This window comes from Cryptomeria japonica, chromosome 11 (assembly GCF_030272615.1).
Source record: "Cryptomeria japonica chromosome 11, Sugi_1.0, whole genome shotgun sequence".
In the NCBI taxonomy this organism is placed as follows: domain Eukaryota; kingdom Viridiplantae; phylum Streptophyta; class Pinopsida; order Cupressales; family Cupressaceae; genus Cryptomeria; species Cryptomeria japonica.
Genome location: NC_081415.1, coordinates 576,576,177 through 576,598,563, shown reverse-complemented (window position 1 = coordinate 576,598,563; position 22,387 = coordinate 576,576,177). Strand labels below are relative to the sequence as shown.

General features: G+C 38.0%; 1 protein-coding gene across 1 annotated transcript; it reads right to left on the bottom strand.

Annotated features, from left to right (window-relative positions):
* Positions 1–2,552: 2,552 nt before the first annotated feature.
* On the bottom strand, positions 2,553–20,777 carry LOC131029499 (putative disease resistance protein At5g47280). The gene is made up of 5 exons (XM_057960004.2): positions 20,028–20,777; positions 4,613–5,019; positions 4,025–4,386; positions 3,625–3,812; positions 2,553–3,509 (listed from the first exon to the last, which is right to left on the bottom strand). The coding sequence occupies exons 1-5, from the start codon at positions 20,497–20,499 to the stop codon at positions 2,689–2,691; spliced, it is 2,250 nt and encodes a 749-aa protein (XP_057815987.2). The 5' UTR covers positions 20,500–20,777; the 3' UTR covers positions 2,553–2,688.
* Between the last annotated feature and the right edge of the window lie 1,610 nt (positions 20,778–22,387).

Sequence of the window (22,387 nt, the reverse complement as noted above, 5' to 3'; positions counted from 1 at the left end):
TTTTTGGGCCGACCGGATCCCCTTGGATCGTATAAATCATTGTAATTGAGCATTAGAATGTAGATCAGTTAAGAGATAGAACATAGAAGATAGATCTTAAATTTGAGGTCCCGGTTGCGACCTATTCTGTTATTAAGCATGTTTTAGCAGGCCAGTGAGCCGGTTTCTGTAACCCGGTTGATTGTAATCATTTTTCATGATATAATTCATTCAGTTCTGCATTGCCTCCATCATATCCTTGTGTTTACTCTTGTTGACTAGTCCGGATTGATCCTTTGAGGTCCCTCCTAACCGGTGACTACACCAACAATGGTCAACTACTAGTTTGTCCCTTCAACTTATAATGTACACTAAGATCCATGTATCAATTAGTATGTACTCAGACAAATTGATTCTTATGCTTGCAATATTATTACTCAATAGAAGCAATTCTAGTAGAAGAAAGTGCCCCAAGGATTACACATAATGTGAAATGTTTGTTGGAATCAAGGATCACTGAGAGGGGGGGGTGAATCAATGATCTACCAGTTACCAGATTTTCAAACTTAACTTTAAACCACCAAAAACAAATACTTGAAACTGAAATTGAGAAACATAAAATAAACAACCACGAGATCATAACACCAGATTTTTACGTGGAAACCCAAATGGGAAAAACCACGGTGGGATTTGAACTCACAATATTATTCCACTATGGTCAGTAGCAAAACAATATTACAATATGGGAATGCACGGGCATTCAGGCACACTACCTAGAGCTCACTACTCAATTACAATAACCCGGAAGGCTACAACCCTCAAGGAAGTCTCATTGACTTACAAGATAGTTACAGTGATGAATTACAATGAATGAACTCTGAAATAGCATCTACAATGCCTAGATGAGTTCCGGTTGAGTGCTAAATATACTATCTGGATCACCTTCTCAGTTCTGCTCTGTTCTACCATGTTCTCTGTCTTAGTCAGCTACCGGATCAAGAATGTGCACGTGAAACTACGCCAAAACGAATTCTTGATCACCACTCGCTTGCATATATTCGCATCATTCACGAAAAAGATCATCCACACCAAATTTATATACCGACAATCACAAAATAGGTCATACATCATGTCGATTTGACCAGATCAAAAAGGATAAGTGCAACTCACCAAAACAATAATAAAATGATGTGTCTAAGTCGACCCAATCAACAAAAACACGATTCAATGCACCGCAATCACCAGAAAGCTTACAGATCCAAAAATGTTTTGTTCTTCCTGAAATACCGGTTAACACCCACTTCCAGATACGAAGAATTATGATCACTGGATTGAATCTCCATGAAGAGTTGCCATCAATGACAACCCTAAACCAATAATCAGCCACTAGAAACCACCGGATGAGTGTCAATTGCAATCAATATCACCATGAACAACCTTGTGTCACTTGAAGCAAAAATAAACACGTGAATTTGTTGTAGGTGAACTTGCAATGAAGCAAAACACTTTAGCACTACTACAAGTGTACTTTATCATTTTATATCTAGATATTTATTTTTAATGCATGGTTGAGAATGGATATATACTTTGGAATATATGCTCAAGTTAGGATTCCCATTCATCTTAAAGTGGAGCAATATGTAACAATGAAATTTGCATACACAAACAAATTCCCATTTAGTTTTGGGCCCATTTTGATGGAAGATCTTAATACAATTATATATCAAGTGATGTGCTCTTGTGCTAAATTTGCCTACTTGCCAAATGCTTTATCCATTTTTATTTTTCACATTTCCACATATTTGACCTTATCCTATCCCTATTCATATTTACTCCCACACATCTATCATTATATTTATCGTTTATTGTAGTTATCAATGATCATCACACCTATATCCATACACCTATATCCATACATTCATTTACCGCCCCAATTAATATTTGTGCCTTCTACTCCAAGTCAGCTTCATTGTGCTCAAGACTAATCTCAAGCGACTTGAGATTGACCTCCAAAATTTTTAAGTTCAAATGTTGTTAACTCTTACTTTTTCACTAGCCATTGCGAGTTGACAAGGGTCAACCTATCCCCACAAGAATGCCTTAGGGACATGGAAATAATCAAAATTGGGATAGTTGTATAAATTAACATAATTTTTGGCATACGCATTAGAATGTGTAAAGTTTTGAATAAGTGGTGAACAAAAGTATGAAAATGTGTGCATAAGATAATTAAAAATTATAAAAAATGAATCTTACTTCAAACAAAATTATACCATTTATTAATGTGTATATAATAAGTTATCAACTCAAGATTTGACACAAACAAAAATGACACAAAAATGATGCAAGTACACACATTTCACCATTATAAAATTATATTAGTATCTTTCTAAATATATATATTTAGAATATATATTAACTATTTAAGATATCTATATTAGCTCTTATTATTTATATATTATATAATACAAACACACTTTTCTCTTTCTAATCTTTGTTTTGAATTACATTTGTAATAATTTTCAGTCAATCCCTTACAAATAAAAATAGCAACAGTAATTATAAATCATAAATCAGAACTAAACTAGGTCATTTCAAAATTAAAAAAAATATGATCTAAATGTAAGACATGGCAGTACTGAGCCACTTGTGTAGTCATTTCTAGTCTATTTCTAGCTCCCCAGAGTGGAACTGATTGCAGCAGCAATATTATTGTTCCAGCCACCCTAAATCGTGTTCAGATTCTGCAATTGTCAACTGAAGATTAGGAAGGAGGCCTGACCATTCATTTTCCAGTTTCTCATCACAGATCAAACGCCGAAGAGATGTAAGCTTCTTAGCTGATTTAGGAACAATCCTAATTTTTTGGCACTCCCCCATGTCAAGATACTGGAGCTCGCCTAGATTACCAAATTGAAACGGAAGCATCTCCAAGCGTCGACACTCTGAAATGTCAAGGAGTTCTAATTTTCCAAGCTTGCAAATCGAGTCTGGCAATATTTTGAGTTCCGGACAAGCACCCAACACCAACATTACCAGAGATCCTCGAAGCTCCCCCATATTGTCAGGTATCTTGTCAAGCTCAGGGCAATTTGTGATAATCAGTTTTTTCAGGTAACCTAAATTACAAATGCCATCAGGCAATTCCCTAATATCCACACAGTGGCCAACATTAATCTCTTCTAGTGTATTCAGCTGTGAACACACCTGTATGTCTAATGCTTCATTATCACCTCTGCACAGACAAAGTGATAGCTTTCTGAGATTTTTTAAAGAGCGGCAATGATTTTGAAGAGGAGGAACAGTCAGTTTCTCGAGCCGAAGACTCTTCAGCCGAGTCAAGGAGCCAATAATTGACATGCCATGAAGTTTAGTGCTAACAGAATTCTGGTTGATTATGATTAAAACTTCCAATTCTGTCATTGTCTGCACAAATAATGGAATAACTGATTTTTTTCCAGCAAATATTAATACAAGAGCCCGAGCCTTTGGAAACTCAACCTCGGGCCACTGATTCTCATTCATTGAACCTGCAAAATCAAACAAAATTTTGAAAAAAATGAGTTAGCATTCATTTATCGGCCAGAGTAATTTGTTTAAGCCTGATACAAATGAATATCAACAAACAAGTTTGAAGCAATCAACCTGTGCGAATGGCAATAATCTCAGCAGCACGTGAGTGCTTTTCCCAGCTACAGAGTGGATCTACTAATCTCAGCCGTTTAGGAATGTTCCCAGGTTGGTTCGCCAAATAAACAGCCAAGTTTCGCAAAACATCATGTTGAACTATATATTGCTCACAAGTGCTACCTTCATTAATTCCTAGATGTTCTCTGAAAAAACACGAGTAAAGAAGTATTCAGTCTTCCATAAAAGATATGTATCATTCTATTTTTTCCAGCAAGAGAATCACCACTTCGACTATTAGAAATTCTGAGTTGAAACCAATGAAAGCAATCTCTATTTAGATTGAGCAGAGAAACAAAACATATTTCTGTGTTATTTTTAAACACGAGTTCAACAAAATGTAACAGAAGACACTTACCCCATGTTATGATTTACCAGACTCAACAACCTTCGTCTTTCAAGTTCAAGCAGATTCTTACGAGCATGACTTTGTTTTAAGTTCTGATAGTAAATCCAAATATCGAACAAGGTATCAACAGGAACCTTTTTCAAACCTGGAAACAATGCCAAATCCAAAAAGCATCGTTTCAAATCAGCATCAAGCTTTTCTATACTCACTGCCAGGAGCTTGAGAACCTCCTCTTCATGAGATTTATCAATCGGTCCTCCTTCTGAAAGCTTGTCTCGGGCATGTTCCCAATATGCATTGTCATTCTCTTTATATAGAGAACGCCCAATCACCATCAATGCAAGTGGTAAACCTTGGCACTTTCCTGCTACCTGTTAATAAATTTCAGTGAGCCCCTATATAACCCCAAAGGATGGTATTCAGATCTTCATGGATTCAACTAAACAATGTCATCCTATCTTATACCAGCAAACAAAGACTGACCCTCAGATCTTCACAGATTCAACTAAAGAATATCATGTCATCCTAATAATAGCATATTCGATAGACTTTAGGGTTCAGTAAAATGAATAAATGAGTACAGGGGTAGACGTTTACCTCTTTCACAAGTGCCTTGTTATATCCTTTATCTGGAATACTTTTTTGCCCAAAAGCCTCAAAGCAAAAGAGAGACAGAGCATCCTTCTCCCCGAGCAAGGGCAGATCATAAGTGTTGTCAAGCCATTTGTAAGTGTGCCTGGCTGTAACAACAGTCTTGTATCCCTTTGCTTCAAACAACAATTCTTTAAGATGGTCTTCATGCCACACATCATCTAGCACGACCAGAATATTTTGTGATTCCTTGCTACTAAGCCATTCTTTAAGCCTTCTACGACCATCTTGTATGCTCTGAAAATTAGGCACTGGTCGAACCCCAGTGATCCCCACCCATATGCTCTCAAGAATCTTCTTGATATCTGGAGACTCTGAAACTTTTTGAAAAATGATCTTGTTTCCAAAACGTTCTGAGAACCAATAAAAGAATGCATAATTAGAAAACAACACAAAGCCCACTTTCAACAGATAAACAAAGTTTAGTTACTGATTCATTTAATGTATATCGCATTTCTGTTTTTTTCCTTTCCATTTTTTAGGAGGGTTGCTTATTTTTTGAATGCAGTGGCTAAAAAATCACTAAGGTTGTACTCATGTTCATCTTAGAAAAAACCACAACAGAACTTCAATTCTGCCAAATTTTTCCACCACTGTGAGAAGAATGGGTGTGTAAGGATCAAAACTGACATTTAACTTCTTTATTGAGACTTTGATATGTAAGTCTGATCCTAATTTGGAGTTTGTTAACAATCCACACAAGTGACTTGAGAGAGCATCATGCAGTGAATCTGAAATCCTATGTCATAGTCACTCTAGCAATTTGAGATAGCCTTGTAGGAGATAAGCTCCCTTCATGCCACTTCCTCACCTGAAACGATTAACAGGCCCACACCACTTTGTCCCTGAAACTAAAAGATAACCTAAGCATGGGGGCTTGGCGGATCTTGACTGTAAGGTCTTCATAGATCAAAGGGGTTTATTGCTTGATAAACATGGGAAGGAGAGAAGATTTCACCCACCAATGAGCATTAGGATAACACTCCACCATAAATCAAGGAGGGGAAGGGAAAGGGAGAGAACTGTACTGACAAAAGAATGCAGTCCTCAGGCTCTTGGAGGAGGGAGACGACTATCCCACTTAACCAACTCTGAAGACTCCCACAACAAACAAAGGGCTAAATCAATGGAAAAAAGAATCTAAAGTTAACCATCGGAATTCTCTGTTTGACCTGTTTGACAAATAGAAAAATACTTCCCAGTTACATCAGCTCAAAAGCCAGAACCATTTTGTAGCTAAAATATCTTGTAAAGCTTATGGATTCAGTACTAATAAATATGAGGAAATCACAAAACCTTAAACAGAATGGTTCCATGTGATTGTTTAATTAACATTGTAGCTTAATTTATAGTGGCGCCACTTTTAATTAATTACAAAGGATAAATTGGAATCAAGCTACGAATAAATGAGGGTGGCTGAAATTATGTAGCCATCACTTAATGAAAAATGCGTGGCATGGATGAACATATTTTCATCCTTTTCTTTCAACATATTTCCTTTCTTTTTAAAATATTTGATATGTCCTTCCTACCTTTTTAAGTTTTTATATAATTAAGAATAAAAATAAAAAATTATATGGTAAAAGAAGTTTGGAATTTCACAACTTTTATTATAAGCAGAAAAAAAAAAATCATGTTACCAGTAGTATTTGAAAACTCCTAAAAAATTTGAACAATTACTACTAAATGAAATTAATTACGCATGGGATTACATCTAAAACAAAGCTAAAGCGTTACCTAAGCACTGTAATCACAGGCAACTAAAGCTCGTTTATCTCCTTAGAGCATGGATAAGTTTGTAGGTATTAGTAATGTTTCAAAGAGGGTATTTATCCAGAAGGTTAATAAAATATCTACTCTGCCTGGATTAGTTAACTGCTATACATTTTTCTTAGCAGCCAATCCAAGAAATCACCCAATATTTGGGCTAAGAAAGGCCAGATCTAAAATACCTCCTCATTGTTCAATCAGCTAAGCCAATATAAAAATGCACTAAACAGAATTTGGTAATTGAGAAACAAAATGCAACACAAGATTTTAACATACTTTTGACTTGAGAATCCCTGCAGAGAGCAACTGGCAATGTTCTTTCACTACTGCTCCCCACTGTTATCACTCCCACCTTGTTAACATCATCTTGAAATAAGCAGGGGGACTTGGTCAATTTGCCAAGGAACTTGACTGTAAGGTCTATATAGATGATGGTCCGATTGATAGATAAGACATGGGAAGGAGAGGTGATTGCACCAAAAAGAAAATTAGGCACTAACAGCCTTTGGACTCACACCTCCATCACAAATTGAGAAGGGGGAGAGAAGAGAACTACATTGACAAAAGAAGACTAAGGAATGAAGTCTTTACACTCTAGGAGGAGGAAGAGGACTATCCCATTTGATCAACACTGAAGAGGTTCCCCACAACAAACAGCTAAATCAATGGTAAAAAAAAATCTAAGGTTAACTAGCAGACTCCCCCATTTGACAAACAGAAAAATACTTCCCAGCTTGATCAGCTCAAAAGCCAGCACCATTTTTGTAGCTAAAAAGTCTAGTAAATCTTATCGACTCGGTCCTAAGTTCCTAACATAAGCAAGGGAATCTGATGAAGAAAGACCTCTGCTTCTATAAATTGTTCCCTAATGGATACTCTGTCCCTACAATTTAAGACACAAAACTAGATACTCAAACAACCACAACAGAAAATAAAGAAGAAACCCACAGTAAACACATCCAGCCCAAAATATACAACCAAATAAAACCATCAGGCTAGCAACAAACTCCTTATACAACTCACTTATTTAACCGACTAGATTATCCTGCAGATGACACTCTCTTTTCCCCTAAAGAACAGGCTACTTAAAACAAACTGCTACTATTAGAAAAGCAGTCTCCTCCGATTTCTCCACTAAACTAACAATACGGGAAGAGACATTTAGTTAGTACCTGTTTTGGTGGTGCATCATTTGCCCCATGTTTTTACATTTTTGATGCAGAACCTGGGTAGTGTGACCAACTGAATAGGCATCCAGCCTGGGAACCTTGAACAAATATTCAACACTATAGTTTGAAACAATCAACAAGGACAACAAAACCCAAGCATAATGCCATTATTCACATACGCTTGTTATAAGCCTCGTGATAAGAACAGTTCTTAATTAATTGTTGGGAGGTACATTAGTATAAGAGGACTATTAACTTCATGTGTATGCAGCAAAATACTTGAAAATAATTAGTAATTCTCACAGCTTCTTCCATGTGGGGTTGGGTGCTCAAAATCCCAATCTTTTCTCTCCTTTCACTCTACACAATCCTCCTTGCTCCCATGTTATGCCCAGAAAAACAAAGAAAAATATGTCTTCTTTTTCAGCCTTCTGTTTCCAATCAACCCCCAAGAAACACATCCCCCTTGCTCTAACCGTCAATGCTCTTTTCTCTTGAATTCTGATTCAGTCTACCATCAAAATACAAGGAAACTTGCCGTTAGAGATTGCCCACTCCTTTCTCCTCAACATATTGTCTTTGTCTGTTTATCCCCTAATATGCAAACCAGTTGTATGTGGGAACTGAACGACACTCCTGGAATCATGAGATGAGGAATAAACGTATGACAATGGTCAAAGGACCAAGTCTGGGTAGTTATTCATTCAATTTTTATGTTTCCATTTTTCTTTTCTCTTTTTTCTTTTTGGGGATAAGGATTATTGTCTACTGAGGATGCCCTGCACCAGACACCTTTGGCAGGAGAAAACATGAGCTCTAACTCATAAAATTTGAATGAGTTCATCTAAGGACCAGCCATGGAAACTAATCTTAGAGGAACTTGTCCAAGTAGCCTCTTCACTTGGTTTGCCCTTCCACTTGACTAGATACTCCCAGCACTCTTTAGCTTGTGTATGTTTGATGACTTGGGAGTTGATGATTGATTCAACTTCTTGTCTTTCCTTTTCAGGTAGCTGCTGCCTCCAACTTGGAAGTTGCACATTTGAGCCATTATTTCCTTCACTCGGTTGCCCCTCACGATAAAGGTACAAGTCTGTAACATTGAGGATAGGTGAAATGTCCTCTCCATCTAGCAGTCCTATTTCATGTATTCAATAGAAAATCACCTTAGCACCTTGCATGGCTCAATCCTTTTCCACTTAAGTTAGTTATAGGTCGCTTTCAGAAACTCTTTCCTTCAAAGAGCAAGGACTAAGTCACCAACCTGCAAATTCACTGTCCTCTTCAATTCTGCGTGTTGCTTATATTCGACACTTCTTTGCTTGAGTTGTTCATGCACTTCTTTCATGTACTAAGCAGAATATTGTCCTTGAGCACTACAGTGGCTCACAGCCACTATGTCCCACAACTCAGTTACACCATTGAATCATTTCCATACACAATTTGAATGGGTATCTTTTCAGTACTCTGATTAACTGCATTGTAAGCAAATTCAGTTTGTGCTGGGTCTAAATCCCAGCTTCTAATTTGTCTCCTACAAGAAAACTCAATAATTTCCCAAGGCTTTGATTCACCAATTCCATTTGGTCTTCACGTTGCCAATAATAGGCTGAACTGAATTGCAGTTGTGTATCCAATTTCATCCACAAGGTCCTTAGAAATGGTAACAAATAGTGTCTCCATCTAACACTATGCTCCTTGACAACCCATTCAATCAGACTACTTCCTTGAAAAGGAAATTTGCCATATTAGTCTTCTTACATGCAACAAAATGGGCAATGATTGAGAATCTATCAACAATTACAAAAATGGAGTAATTCACTTTTGGAGTCCTAGGCAAGCCTAAGACGAAGTTTGAACTTTATATGCTCCCATAATCTCTTGGAATGAATAATGGCTTATACAAACTGCTTGGCTCTTCCCTTTTCCAAGATGGCATATTCTATAACACGACATATTTTGCATCCACTGCCATTTTGGGCGAATAATACCTTGAGTTCAATTGTGCAAACGCCTTATATTTCTGACTTCCTCGCCAATCCACCAATATGCACCTATTTGATCAAGTTCCTCTCTCATAGAAACTTTAGGCATACATAACTGTTGTCCACTAAACAATAAACCTTCTTTAAGTAAATAATCCAGTATTTGATTATTATCTTGTTTATGGATTGAGAGTTGGTACACAATCTCCACCCACTATTTTCCTTTGGTGCCAACAATACTAGTACAAGTACAACACATGGGCTAAGGCTCTCCCTTTTCAGATCTTTGTCAAGAAGCTCACACTTTTTGGTTAACTTTTTCATTTTCCATTGGGGTCCTTGTTTGGAAGGCTCAATCCTGGTTATCAGGTCCATGTGATGGCTAATACTTTGTATTGGTGGAAAGACTTCTATAAGGTCATTGGAGATGATATATCACCATGTATTCCTTTAGTAACTCCTTTACTTCAGCTGGTATGTCACTTTTTCTGACTCTGAGTGTCTTGGGTATGATGGCTACATGTTTTTCCTCCCCTCTTTATGATATTCAAGGATTGTTTGTCATAGATTAATAGAATTTTATTACTGTTGTCCACTTCTTAAAGTTCCTTCAAAGGACCTAACATGAACTTCCTACCACTTTTCTCAAGTATATACTTACACTTGGGATTGGTAGCGTGTCTCTAATTTCAAGAACTAATAGAATCTGATTTCTTAGGATTATGATTCAGGGGAGTAACTGTTCCTGCTACGTGGACTTCAATAATTGGAAGTAGTTGGAAAACAACAGGGGAGATTGAGGTCAAATGGACACCTCTTTTGCTGCACCAAACAATTACAAATCTCAGAGCTTTTGATCTCAGTTGTGTTCTTCTTGCTTGAATTTAAATGAATTTGAGGCTGATTTTCCCTATGTTTTTCAGCGTAACACTTCAGGCTGATCCAAACAATGAACTTGCACGGTATGCACAAACTGGTCATTGGAGATGATATATCACCATGTATTCCTTTAGTAGCTCCTTTACTTCAGCTAGCATGTCACTTTCTCTGACTCAGAGTGTCTTGGGTATGATGGCTACACGTTCTTCCTCCCCTCTTTATGATATTCAAGAATTGTTTGTCATGGATTAATAGAATTTTATAACTGTTGTCCACTTCTTAAAGTTCCTTCAAAGGACCTAACATGAACTTCCTACCACTTTTCTCTAGTATATATTAGCTCTCTCATCATGTATGGCTTTCCTATCAAATTGCGAAGATTTAGATGACACACATCCATAGGCATCACATCATACCAAATTTTGCCCTTGTAAGAACCAATATGAAAATCAACTAGGAATAGTTAATTTACTAGTATTTGATGACTTTTTTGAAGCCAAGATACCTAATAAGGGTTTGGATGTGTTGTGATCTTCAAACCTAGTATTTCAACCATCTCATTCAACACTAGATTGTATGTACTATGTACTACCATTATTGGTCTTAACTTTACAACATTTTGCCTTTTGACTTGCAAATAAATCTCTAAAGACTCTTATACTGCAATGGTTCATCATCTTTTGTAGACTTCAGCAGCACTATCTTCATCATAAGAAACTCTAATTTTTCAATGTCATTAGGGGATTCAGCTAAATTTTCATCAGCTTGTACAACATGAGTGCTTCCCTTATTCCTCCTACCATCATCTTGCATTTGGGTGCATTTCAAAATCCCTATGAACATTTTGATCATATCTAAAACATGTGCCACCAAATGATATACCCCTTCATGTAACATGATTTACTCTTCCTCTTGGTGGATATGCTCCTTCTCTAAAGGGAAGATCTTGGTCTTGTGAAGTACTGGCTTCAGTTCCTTGTAAGTATACTTTTACATCCATTAAATTTCCCTCTACCTCTTACCATACTAAGCTGTTTTCTAGACAACTTCTTATCAGCCCTTAAGACATATTAATATGCCTCATCCATAAGTCTAGAAATTAAGATTAAGATTAATTCATCTTGGAGCTGAAATCTTAGCCCATTGAGATTTATAGCAGCTGCTTCTCCTTCTTCTTCTTGCATATCTGACCTGATTTCTAAGCATAATTTTTTTTCCATGTACTCTTGTATAGACAAATTTCTTCTGTTTCAAATTTTAAAATTGTTCAAACAAATTTTTTCAATGGTTTAAGCCTATGGGTAAGAACTTTACCTTAAATAACCTTACTTTCTCCTTCCCTTATTTTTCTCTATGATTGTTGAATGCTGTCCCACCATAGGGCGGCATGTGACTTCATTTTATTTATAGTGAGCTTGACCCTCCTAGGACCATCTTCCCCCAAGATTTCCATCTCAAAGTAACTCTCAAGCTCTTTCACCCAACCCATAAAGAGATGTGGATTTAATTTCCCTATAAAACTTGACACATTTAGTGTGACCTTTGTCCCCTGCTTGGTTCTGCATTGATTTCTCCTTAGAGTGTTGACTCTTGAGTCCCAATTGGAGCTATCTATACCACTGCTTCAACCTTTGATTCATCATGTGGGAGCCTAGCCTTCAAAGCCTCCAATCTCCTCAAGAATTCTTCACTCAAGTCTATCATCAGTTCTCTTCTGCCTCTTTTGACCCCAACAAAATCAAAACTTCTATTGGCCATATTTCTTTCTACATTGATGAGTTAGAGGAGTTTCTTCAGCAATATACTCATATGGATGATGGTTGCAGTTTACGTGAGGTGGTTATTGTCATTCTACTTTTTGTTGATGATATCTCCTCTCTCATTCAGTTGAAGGGTTATAATGGAAACTTGATGACCTTGCTCACTGTTGTGACGTATTCACACATCGCCCCATTGCAAATGGAGACCCCTACTTTCTGCTTTCTAGGGTTTGTTTTTTTACGTCTTTTAGGTTCTTGTCTATTAGACTTTGCACTTTGAGAGTTGTAAGAGGGATCATTAAGATAGCAGGCTCTGCTTGAGCTAGGGTGAGTCAGTGGATGGTCCAGGTCAGGGTTTCTTTAAGGCCTTCCTTAGGTCAAGTTTTGCTTTTTGTGTCTGGTCTAGGTTCGAGGAAGTCAGTGAAGCTTTGTGAGTGAGTATCATCTTTGGGGGTTTTAGATTGATCCAGTAGGTGAAAGATGAAGTCCTGGGCATAATTTGATGTGAAGTTGACCTATCTGTCCTTTGGAGATGCCTTGGACAAGTCTGGACTTGGAGATTTGATGAAAAGGTCAAAATTTGAGCCTAAAGGAGAGATTTTGCCCCTGACCCTTCCAAAGGGTCCAGAGCGAAATTCTAGGATAGGTCCTGTCCTTCCAGGGGTACTTGGGTGAAATGGTTAAAATGTCTTTGTAATCCCAAATTTTGAGCTAGGAACTCCTCAAGGTGGTTTGTTGGAGGTAAGAGCAATGTGATTGAGGTGGAAGTTTGGATGTTTGAGTGGTCTCTAAGGTAAAAGCTCAAATTTCACTCCTGACCCTTCCAAAGGGTCCAAAGCGAAATTTCACCAAGGACCCAAGATTTCACCTAAGTCAAAGAGGGGTTGAGCAAATTTGCAAAGATATGAAAGGAAATGCATCAAAGGGTTGAGTCTAAGGCAAAGTCGAGTCGAATTCAAGGTAAATTGAGCCAAGAATAAGAATTTCACTCCTGACCCTTCCAAAGGGTCCAGAGCAAATTCCTCTATAAGACACTCTACATTGCCCAAAGCCATGAGCTAATCCATGTCCCAGGTATTATTGAAGGCAATTCACTTGTTTGAATGAAGAAATGTGGGAAATGGAGTCAGAAATCAACCCAAAATGCAAATTTCGCTCCTAACCCTTCCAAAGGGTCCAGAGCGAAATTCATATAAGACCCTATTTCTTCACAAAATCTTGAACTAGATGCCAACTTGAGGAGCAAATTCACTTGATCATGATGGAAGGAGGCCTAACAAGTTATATCCAAGCCAAGGAAGGGAGAAAAAAGGTGAGAAATGAGCTCAATCAAGAATTTCGCTCCTGACCCTTCCAAAGGGTCCAAAGCGAAATTCACATTTCCTCTATTTTGCTCCTTGTTATGGCCAAGTTTTGGACTTTTAAGGCATGGTTGAAGTGACGTTGATGTGTTCTAGCCTTTGAAAGGTGGATTGAGGCGATGGAATAGTGAAAATCAACCTAAATCTAGAATTTCGCTCCTGACCCTTCCAGAGGGTCCAGAGCAAAATCCTCAATTTGACCCCCTATTTTGCCTAAGACGTTGAAAAGACCTTGTTTTGAGCTAAGTGGATGGCAAATAGACTTGATGGTGGTAAGGAGAAGTGAGTTTGATCAAGTTTGAAGGTGGATTGAATGAAAGAAGTAAGAAATCAACCTAGAATAGGAATTTCCCTCCTGACCCTTTCAAAGGGTCCAGAGCGAAATTCCCCATAAACACTATTTTCTTCCTTGTTTAGACTAAAAGCCTTGTTCCTTGGACATACTGGGGGTAAATGGACATGTTCTTGCCTTAGGAAGTGAATGAAAGCATTGAAAAGTGAGGATTTTGTCCAAGATTGGGAATTTCGCTCTTGACCCTTCCAAAGGGTCCAGAGCGAAATTCTCCATAAACCTCATTTTCTTCCTTGTTTAGGCCAATATTTTAGTTCCTTGGGCATATTTGGAAGTGGATTAACATGTCTTTGCTTTTGAAGTGATGGAATATGAAGGAGTGAAGGATTTTGTCCTAAATCATTAATTTCGCTCCTGACCCTTCCAAAGGGTCCAGAGCAAAATTCTTGAAAACACCTATTTTCCCCTTTGATGAGGTCAAATCCTTGGTTTCTATGGCGTGGTTGAAGGTGGATTGGTTTATATTAGCTTTGCAATGGAGATGGGAGTTAAAAAAATGAAGAAATGAGCTCAAAACTTGAATTTCGCTCCTGACCCTTCCAAAGGGTCCAGAGCGAAATTCCCAAAATCTCTTTTTTCTTCCAATTGTGTGTCAAGACAAACATTGACCAAGGTGAAATGAGCTTGGAGGTACCCCTAGGCATGCCTTTGAATGGCTTGTGACCACCAAAAATGAAGGTTTTTGAGCTAGAGCATGAATTTCGCTCTTGACCCTTCCAAAGGGTCCAGAGCGAAATCCTAAATAGGTCCTGTCCCTAGCCATGGTTTTGAGCGAATTTCTCCTTCCAAGCCATTTTGAGGTCAAACAAGTGTTGTCTTCGTGAGAGGGGGATCCAAAGTTGAGAGTCAAAGTAAAGCAAGGCATGAAGAATGAATCTAGGTGAAGGAAAACAAGCAAATCTTGAATTTCACTCCTGACCCTTCCAAAGGGTCCAGAGTGAAATTCTCAAAATCACCTAATTTGCTCATGATGAAGGCCAATATATGAATTCCTAAGCATTGGTGGAGCAAAGATTAATGTATACTTACCTTGAGAAGCAATTTGGACAAAGGAAGAGATGGAATTTAGTCTTAATCATGAATTTCGCTCCTGACCCTTCCAGAGGGTCCAAGGTGAAATCCTTTGAAACTCCTATTTTTCACCATGTTTGAGCTAGGCAAAGGGCTAGTTGTGAGATTATGATGAGAAGAGGTTTGAAGCCTAGGCCTAAGATTATGAAATGATGAAATGAGGTCTAATTTGAGCAAAATAGCAAATTTCGCTCCTGACCCTTCCAAAGTATCTAGAGCGAAATTTCCTATAAGGCCTGTCCCTGGAGAGGATCTTGAGCAAATTTCATTCTAATGCCTTCTTGTTGATGATTTAAGGTAGGAAATGCTATGTTAGAATGAATTTATTATGTGTACTTAATCATCTTTTGGTTTCTTTTGCAAATGGAGAAAATCGGGCCAGGAGAAGGACGACCTATTCTAAGCCCATCGTCATCAAGGACGTTCCAAATGCATAAAGGAGGACTCAAGGCGTTTTGAAGCATTGGAAGACTACAAGTGTTCAAGGAGTTGCAAGCTAGCCTCAAGACCTCATTCTATCACATGAAGGAACCACTTAATGACAGAGAAGGAGGACCTTACAAGCTCTTCAAAGCAATGTGAGCCACCAGAGAAGAAAGATGACTTGACCGTGAGGCCTCATCAAGCACAGGGAAGTCAAAGAGGTACATCAATCATCGCATCATCAAATTGAGACAGAAGAGAGATCAACCAAGGCACAAACATCAGACAAGGTGGCATCCCAATCATTTTTCCTCCAGTCGGATTGGTCCACCTCAGCATGTCCAGATTCAATGTACCTAATTTATCGGGGATGACACTAACTTCGATGTACCTACCCCTGCTTCCTATTGGTCCTCACTCCTGGAATGTAATTTTCTCATTGGCTAAGGAAGTTTGCTATAACAAACCCTAATTAGGGTTTCTATCTTGTAATCCTAGCCATTGATTCTAGTCAATCAGAGCCATCAATTTGTAAAGGGCTCTCTATATAAAGCCCCGGCTCTTCATTTGTAAAGGTTAATAGATAATAGTTAGGAGTTAGCAAAAAAGAGAGATAGTCAATAATTAGTAGCTCAATAGTAGATTGCATTTTAGAGTAGAGTAGAAAGAGAAGGCAAAGATTGTTGTCAAGACATTGTTGCAAAAGACATGTAAACTTCATTGAAGGAATGGTGAATTCTATGTGTCGATTCTACAATTTGCATGGTCTCTATACTTCTCAAATTTAATTTCATGTTATTAGATGAATGGAAGAAATTTGTATGATCAATGGTGAAATTTGTATATCCATACTACTAGCGGTTTGTTGGTTGCAAACTTGCCTTGCGTAGTCAACTGGAATCATTCAACTTAAGCTTAACTTCAATTATCGCTTCTTCATTGATATGCATCAACCTAACGGTGTCTATGCTTGTAGCGGTGATCTGAACATCATAAAGTTATCCTTAGAAGATCGCACTAACCTTGTGGAGATGATCATAGCATGTCAAAGCAAGACTTAGTTAGAGTTTCATCAAAGGTCATCCATTGCTCCTACATTCCTAGTGTTAGAATTAGATTCCTCTCCAACCCTTATCCTTTTTTCCCTTTTTTCAAAATCAAGGACCAGTAAAGTCTCACGTTCCAGTGATATCCAAAGCAAATCAGACACTCAGATCATCAAATGTAAGTCCCCTTGTGATTCCAGCAAATCACATCATACCGCAAGAGCTTATCCACAAGTAGAGAACCTACATATAAGAACCTTGGAGTTGCCTCAATTGATCCTTCGGCGAAATCTTCAGCACTCGAGGAAACTTCGTTCAAGAGAGGATAAGATACCTTGGTATTTTATTCTATGTTCGCGTGTGCATAAAAAACACATCAACACTCACTTATGTGAACTTCACCAACTTGTGGTCAACCTTACTAAAACTAAGATCATTATTTTCAACATCTTTCTAAATTCCAATACTTTTACAAGGGGGAAACTTTGGAGATCACATATACCTACAAATACTTGGGGATCCAATTTTATGGTCCCTCCTTCTGTATGAAGCCTACCTTACATTCACATATTTGCAAGGGATATGCCTTTCTCTATCTTTAAGTGTTAGTATTCCTTGATCCACTTCCAAGATATCCTTCAAAGATACATCTTTTTGATACCATCATCAAGGCCATAGTTTTGTATGGCTTTAAGGTTTGGGGTTCTAGCTTGGGATCATATTGAGAAGGTCCACACTCTCATACTATAACATATTATCAAGCGCAAGCAAACTATTCCCCGATGCATTGTTTAAGTTGAGTTTGTTGCCCAACCACAACATCTCAAGAATATCTTTCGGCTTACTTTCTACATACACAAACTTAGATCCATGAGAGGATTTGCTTCTCATGTTGCCAAATATATGTACTTTTCTCTTCATTCTTCTAAGAGGATTAATTCATTGGGCCCAATTCTACATTATCATTGTAGGTACTTTGAAACTAGCTCACTCCTTTCCATTGATATCTCTATTGATAGACTACCTCCTTTCATGTATTCTTTGGATGCTCCTCCTCAGCTCCTTCCTTCAAAGCAAACCATCACTAGAGCTCCTATAATAGACATCTCCATGCAGCTTGTCCAAATCACCTAGACCTCCTGTCCTATGGCACTCAACCCAAAGCTTGCTTTCTATGTTGAGTATTTTATAGGTGGATTATGGTGTATTACACCACACTCATTGTATCCAGCATCATTGGTCACATGGCTTGAGGTTTTCCCTTGGCTAAGGAGGGTTGGGTCCCACTAGTATGAGTAGAGACAAACCACCATATTCCATGCCTTGACAAGTAGCCATCTTTGCTTCCTCCGAGAGGTGGAGACTAAGGAGCATTATACCACATTTAATATGAGATCTAGAGGAGATATTGCATGTAACAAGCACAAATTAAAGCCTTTGAAACCACACAAACCTTCATGGTGCATGCCATTTTCACAATTTTATTGCTTAAAGGAAAATTTAGGTATTTGACACTTTTTTCATTATAGAAAGGCTTATAAAAAATATATTTTGGGTTTTTTATTTTAGGCAGCCCTTGGGTCCCCTTGGGTTTAGCAAGGTTCAGCTTGGGTTCGCAAAGGGACGTGCCCAAGCATAGGGAAACTAGGGTGCTGAAGCAAGACCTGGGGCAAACACAATGTGAAGGATCCACAAGGAACCTAAGGTGCCTCGACCAGACCCTATATGAACCCAATGGCATGTAAGCACAGGACCCAACCCCAAACCAAACTCATACGAGTATTGAGGAGATTCCAAGAGAACCAAGTAACTTAGCTTTTTCCTTTTAGTCTACACAATTCTCCCCTATTACACCCAAACAAAGAAAGGAAAACATCTTTTTTTGGACCTTTTGTTGCCATTCACCGCCCAAGAAAACCACCCCCTTGCTCTAATCGTCAATGCTCTCTTTTCTTGATTTTCGATGCATCTCCTCCCAAAATATATGGAAATGGGTTGCACTTAATTTTCCTCTCCTTTCTCCACTACATATGGTCTTTGTATCTCTATACCCCATCATGCACGCCAGCTGTATGTGGAAACTGAACAACACTCCTAGAACCAAGGGATGAGAATAGTCAAAATGACCAAGTTTGAGCAGTTATTCATTCAGTTATTTATGATTTCTTTCCTTTTTTGTATTGGTGGTGAGGATTATTGTCTATGGAGGATGCCACAACATTCCCTTCGACCATGTTAGGTACTCTCGTAGTTTTTCACACAACTTCTTCCTCTATTTCCAACTACTTGTTGGACCATAAACCATCCTCTACCTTGCTCTGAAGTACTTTTCGCTTTTTCTTGCCCATCACTTGGGCATTATTCACCTACTCCAACTTGTTCTCCTTTTTTCCCAGCTTCTTGTGGGCTTAGACCTACCTCCACTCATTCTCCACCAAATTCCATTATGGCCTTTCTCATCGCTTGTCCAAATTGTCATTGGACTTCTAAACCAACCTTTTAAGCCTAACTGCGGCTCTATAACCAGCTAAAGCACCTCCTGAATCATCTGTCTTGGATCCACAAGTAGTATCTCCATACCCAGAGCTTCCAACGTATCATATATGCTCCTCAGCATCTCCCTTTTTGCTGATCCATAAGTCAAATTACCAACTCCATAACCAATGCTTCGTCCTACAAAGCTTCCTGCACTGAGTGCACCGGACCATAAACATCCCATACATCGCATGGACATTTTTAATGGTGCTCCACCAAATCTGTAACTAACTAATTTCTCTTTCTATATTGCTAACTTATTGGAGAAATTAGAGGCAACTGTTTTTCAAAAATTAGCAGATTGTTTTGAACTGCCCTGTTCCTTAGGGGTAAAGAGAACAAGCCTCATCTTAAGTATAATCCAGTTGGTTAATAAGTAGAAGTTGCTGCTCTAACCCCTTTATTTGGCTATATAACTTTTTGAATATGTACTGATGGGAGTTGAGGATATGTAAAGTTGTTTTCTTGAAAGCAAAGAAGATATTCGCTGTATTTCATTTTGGCTAGATGTGATTACCGTGGTTTTCTTCTTTATGTTTGGCTGTGTTTATTTCATTATCTAGTTTTGAGTGTTATATGGTAATAACAAGGTATCCATTGTAAAACAATTTGCAGAAGCAGAGGCCTGTCTACATCAGAATCACAAAACTCCCTTAAATGCTACAACAAAGCCGAAACATCACCTAAGTACTGAAATCACAGGCAACTAGAGCTAAATATCTTCTTACAGCACGGATAAGATAAGTTTATGAGTATCATTGATGTTTCGAAGCTGGCCTTTATCTTGGAGGGTAATAGAATATATATTCTGATTGGACTAGTTAACTGCTGAACATTTTCCTTAGTAGCCAATTCCGGAGATTGCACAGCACTTGGGCTAAGAAAGGCCAGATCTAGAGTAAGTACCTCATTGTCCAATTAAATTTCTGTTAAAGCTAAGCCAATATAAAGTTGTACTAAACAAAATTCCCTAATTCTGGAACAAAATGTAAGACAAGGCTTTAACATACTTTTGACTTGAGGATCCCAGCAGAGAGCAGCTGCGAGGGTTGTTTTGCCACTGCCACCCATTGCGCTCACTCCCACCTTGTTATAATCATATTCAAATAACCGTCTTTTCAACTCCTGTACTTGATCAACCAAACCCATGGGGTTGTTGGGTAGTTCTGGAATGTGTGGTTCTGGACCGGGCGATTCTGGAATATATGACTCTGAAATGGTTAATTCTGGAATTGGTGGTTCCGGAACAGTTAATTCTGGAATTTGTTTGCTTCTCCTGGAAGATGAAGGCCGCAAAGAGAACCCATGCTCGCTCCACAATTTTCCAAAGTAAGAGAAAATACTTATTGCAAACGAGAGAATCCATAAGAAAAACCTACTTGCATACGAGAAAAACCATTGAGCAATCCCTTCAACAATCAGTGTAACAAACACTGGTTCAATCTTTGGCCATAAGAATTGAAACAACTGTTCAACCCTCATTTTGTCTGTGTTACCTGAAAGCAGGAGGCAATGGAGGGAAGATATCTGCGACAAGGAACCATTCTGGTGTGCGCAGGGAAGGCAATTGGATCAGAGGAAGCTTCTTTACAATCCCTTACCCATTAAATCTCATGCATTTGGGAACTCATTATTTGACCAAGGTTCGACAGAGGAAGCTTCCTTCCGTACAAGTAGGCTATTGCGTGGAACGGCCCTATGTTAAATCATTAGACTGGTCCTATAGAGAGGGTTTCTTAGAGCTGAAGCTTTATACGAATATTTTAAAGCTGTTAATCCAATGAATTTTGTATTGTAGTTGAGTTTAGAAATTTAACTTCTTATTTTTTATGGAAATTTTCAAAAATGACAAATGACAAACAACAAATAATATTCTTCAGTTTAGTGGGCCAATTTTTGGGTGGGGTTCTATTTCTAGTTCTAGCTCCAGCAGTAGAGGTAGCAACCTCCCAGTTCCATTTTGAGATCGAGAGTCCCTCTTCTTTTCACCCGGTTCCATTTCTAATTCTAGCCCCAGCAGTAGAGTCAGCATCTCGTCTAGTGGTGTCCCTTATTCCGAGTCTATACCCACTTCTTCACTAGTGAAGGAAAAAAAAAATTGCTACAAGATTATTTGGAATCTTTTTCTAGAAAATAGGTGGAAGCTCCTACTTATAGTGGATCCCATGAAGAGGAGCTTCCTAAAAAATAGTGTTGGCGTGCTATGATTTTTTAGGAAAATAATATAATATTTTTGTCTTCTATACTATTTGCAAAAATAAAAAAGTAAAAAAAATCATTTTCCCTCCAAACAATATTTTTAATAAAAATCCAAACTTAAATGTTTGACAAGTGGCACATAACATTCCTAAGTTGGTGGGGTAATTTTCTAGCCACACCCCTTTTTAACACACTCAAATATTCAAGTTATTTTTTCTTCATTGGACCTCCTCTTCCTAAAAAGTAGAAGCTTAAGCCTCATGGGAATGCATTGCCCCACAAGCTGAGTCAAACATTTAAGTTTAGATTTTCATTTAAAAATAGTTTTGGTGGGAAAATGAATTTTGTTTAGTTATTTTATCACTACACATAGTATAGAAGAGAAAAGTATTATATTCTTGATTAAATTGAACTCCCAGCTTCCTAAAAAATAGATCTGGAGTGCTCAGATTTTTTAAGAGAATTTTAAAGTTGTTGGTGCCATGAATTTTTGTAGTGTAATTCAGCTTAAAAATTCAAGCTGTGAAATTTAAGAGAGTTGGTGGTCTCATGAATATAATACTTTTGTCTTCTTTACTATGTGCATAATAAAAACAAAGCCCCACCCCTTTTCACCTCTCAAATTTGCAAGCCTAAAAAGTAGGGGCTTCTTTTTTTTAAAAAGATTCCAAATAATCCACCGAACAAAAAAAAAATTCATGGGACCACCTCTCCTTGAAAAATGGAGCTTAAGCCCCCTTCATGGGACCCTACCTAATAGCTATGTATTTTTTTCAAAATTTCTCTATAGCTACAGCTCTATTTTTTAGGAAGCCCCCCTCCATGGGACTTAGCCTAACCCACCCCATTTTCACCCCCACCCACTGAAATACGCAAGACTAAAAAATGAAAGCGTCTAATTTTGAGTAAAATATTCTAAATAATCCTGTAGCAATTTTTTTACTTCATGGGATCTCCTCTTCCTTAAAAGTAGAAGCTTAAGCCTCCCCATGGGACCACAACCTTATTATAAGTGTATTCTCAATATTTGCCTAATAAATCTTCAATGAAAAAATTTTAAGCTAAAATAATAGGGTTAGAGCATCATAGCCTAGTCGGTATAGTTTGAGTGATGACACACTCTTTGTGCACCCAAACTCCCCAATTACTATTTTTAAAGAAATTTAAATAA

Bases quoted from the DNA above. Each gene is read 5' to 3' on its own strand.
- LOC131029499 (XM_057960004.2), bottom strand. From the start codon at position 20,499: ATGAGGGTTGAACAGTTGTTTCAATTCTTATGGCCAAAGATTGAACCA. The intron at 5,020-20,027 runs GTATGTTAAAGC...ATTGGTTCTCAG, and splicing joins CTGGGATCCTCAAGTCAAAA to AACGTTTTGGAAACAAGATC. The intron at 3,510-3,624 runs GTTGATTGCTTC...TTGATTTTGCAG, and splicing joins GATTATTGCCATTCGCACAG to GTTCAATGAATGAGAATCAG.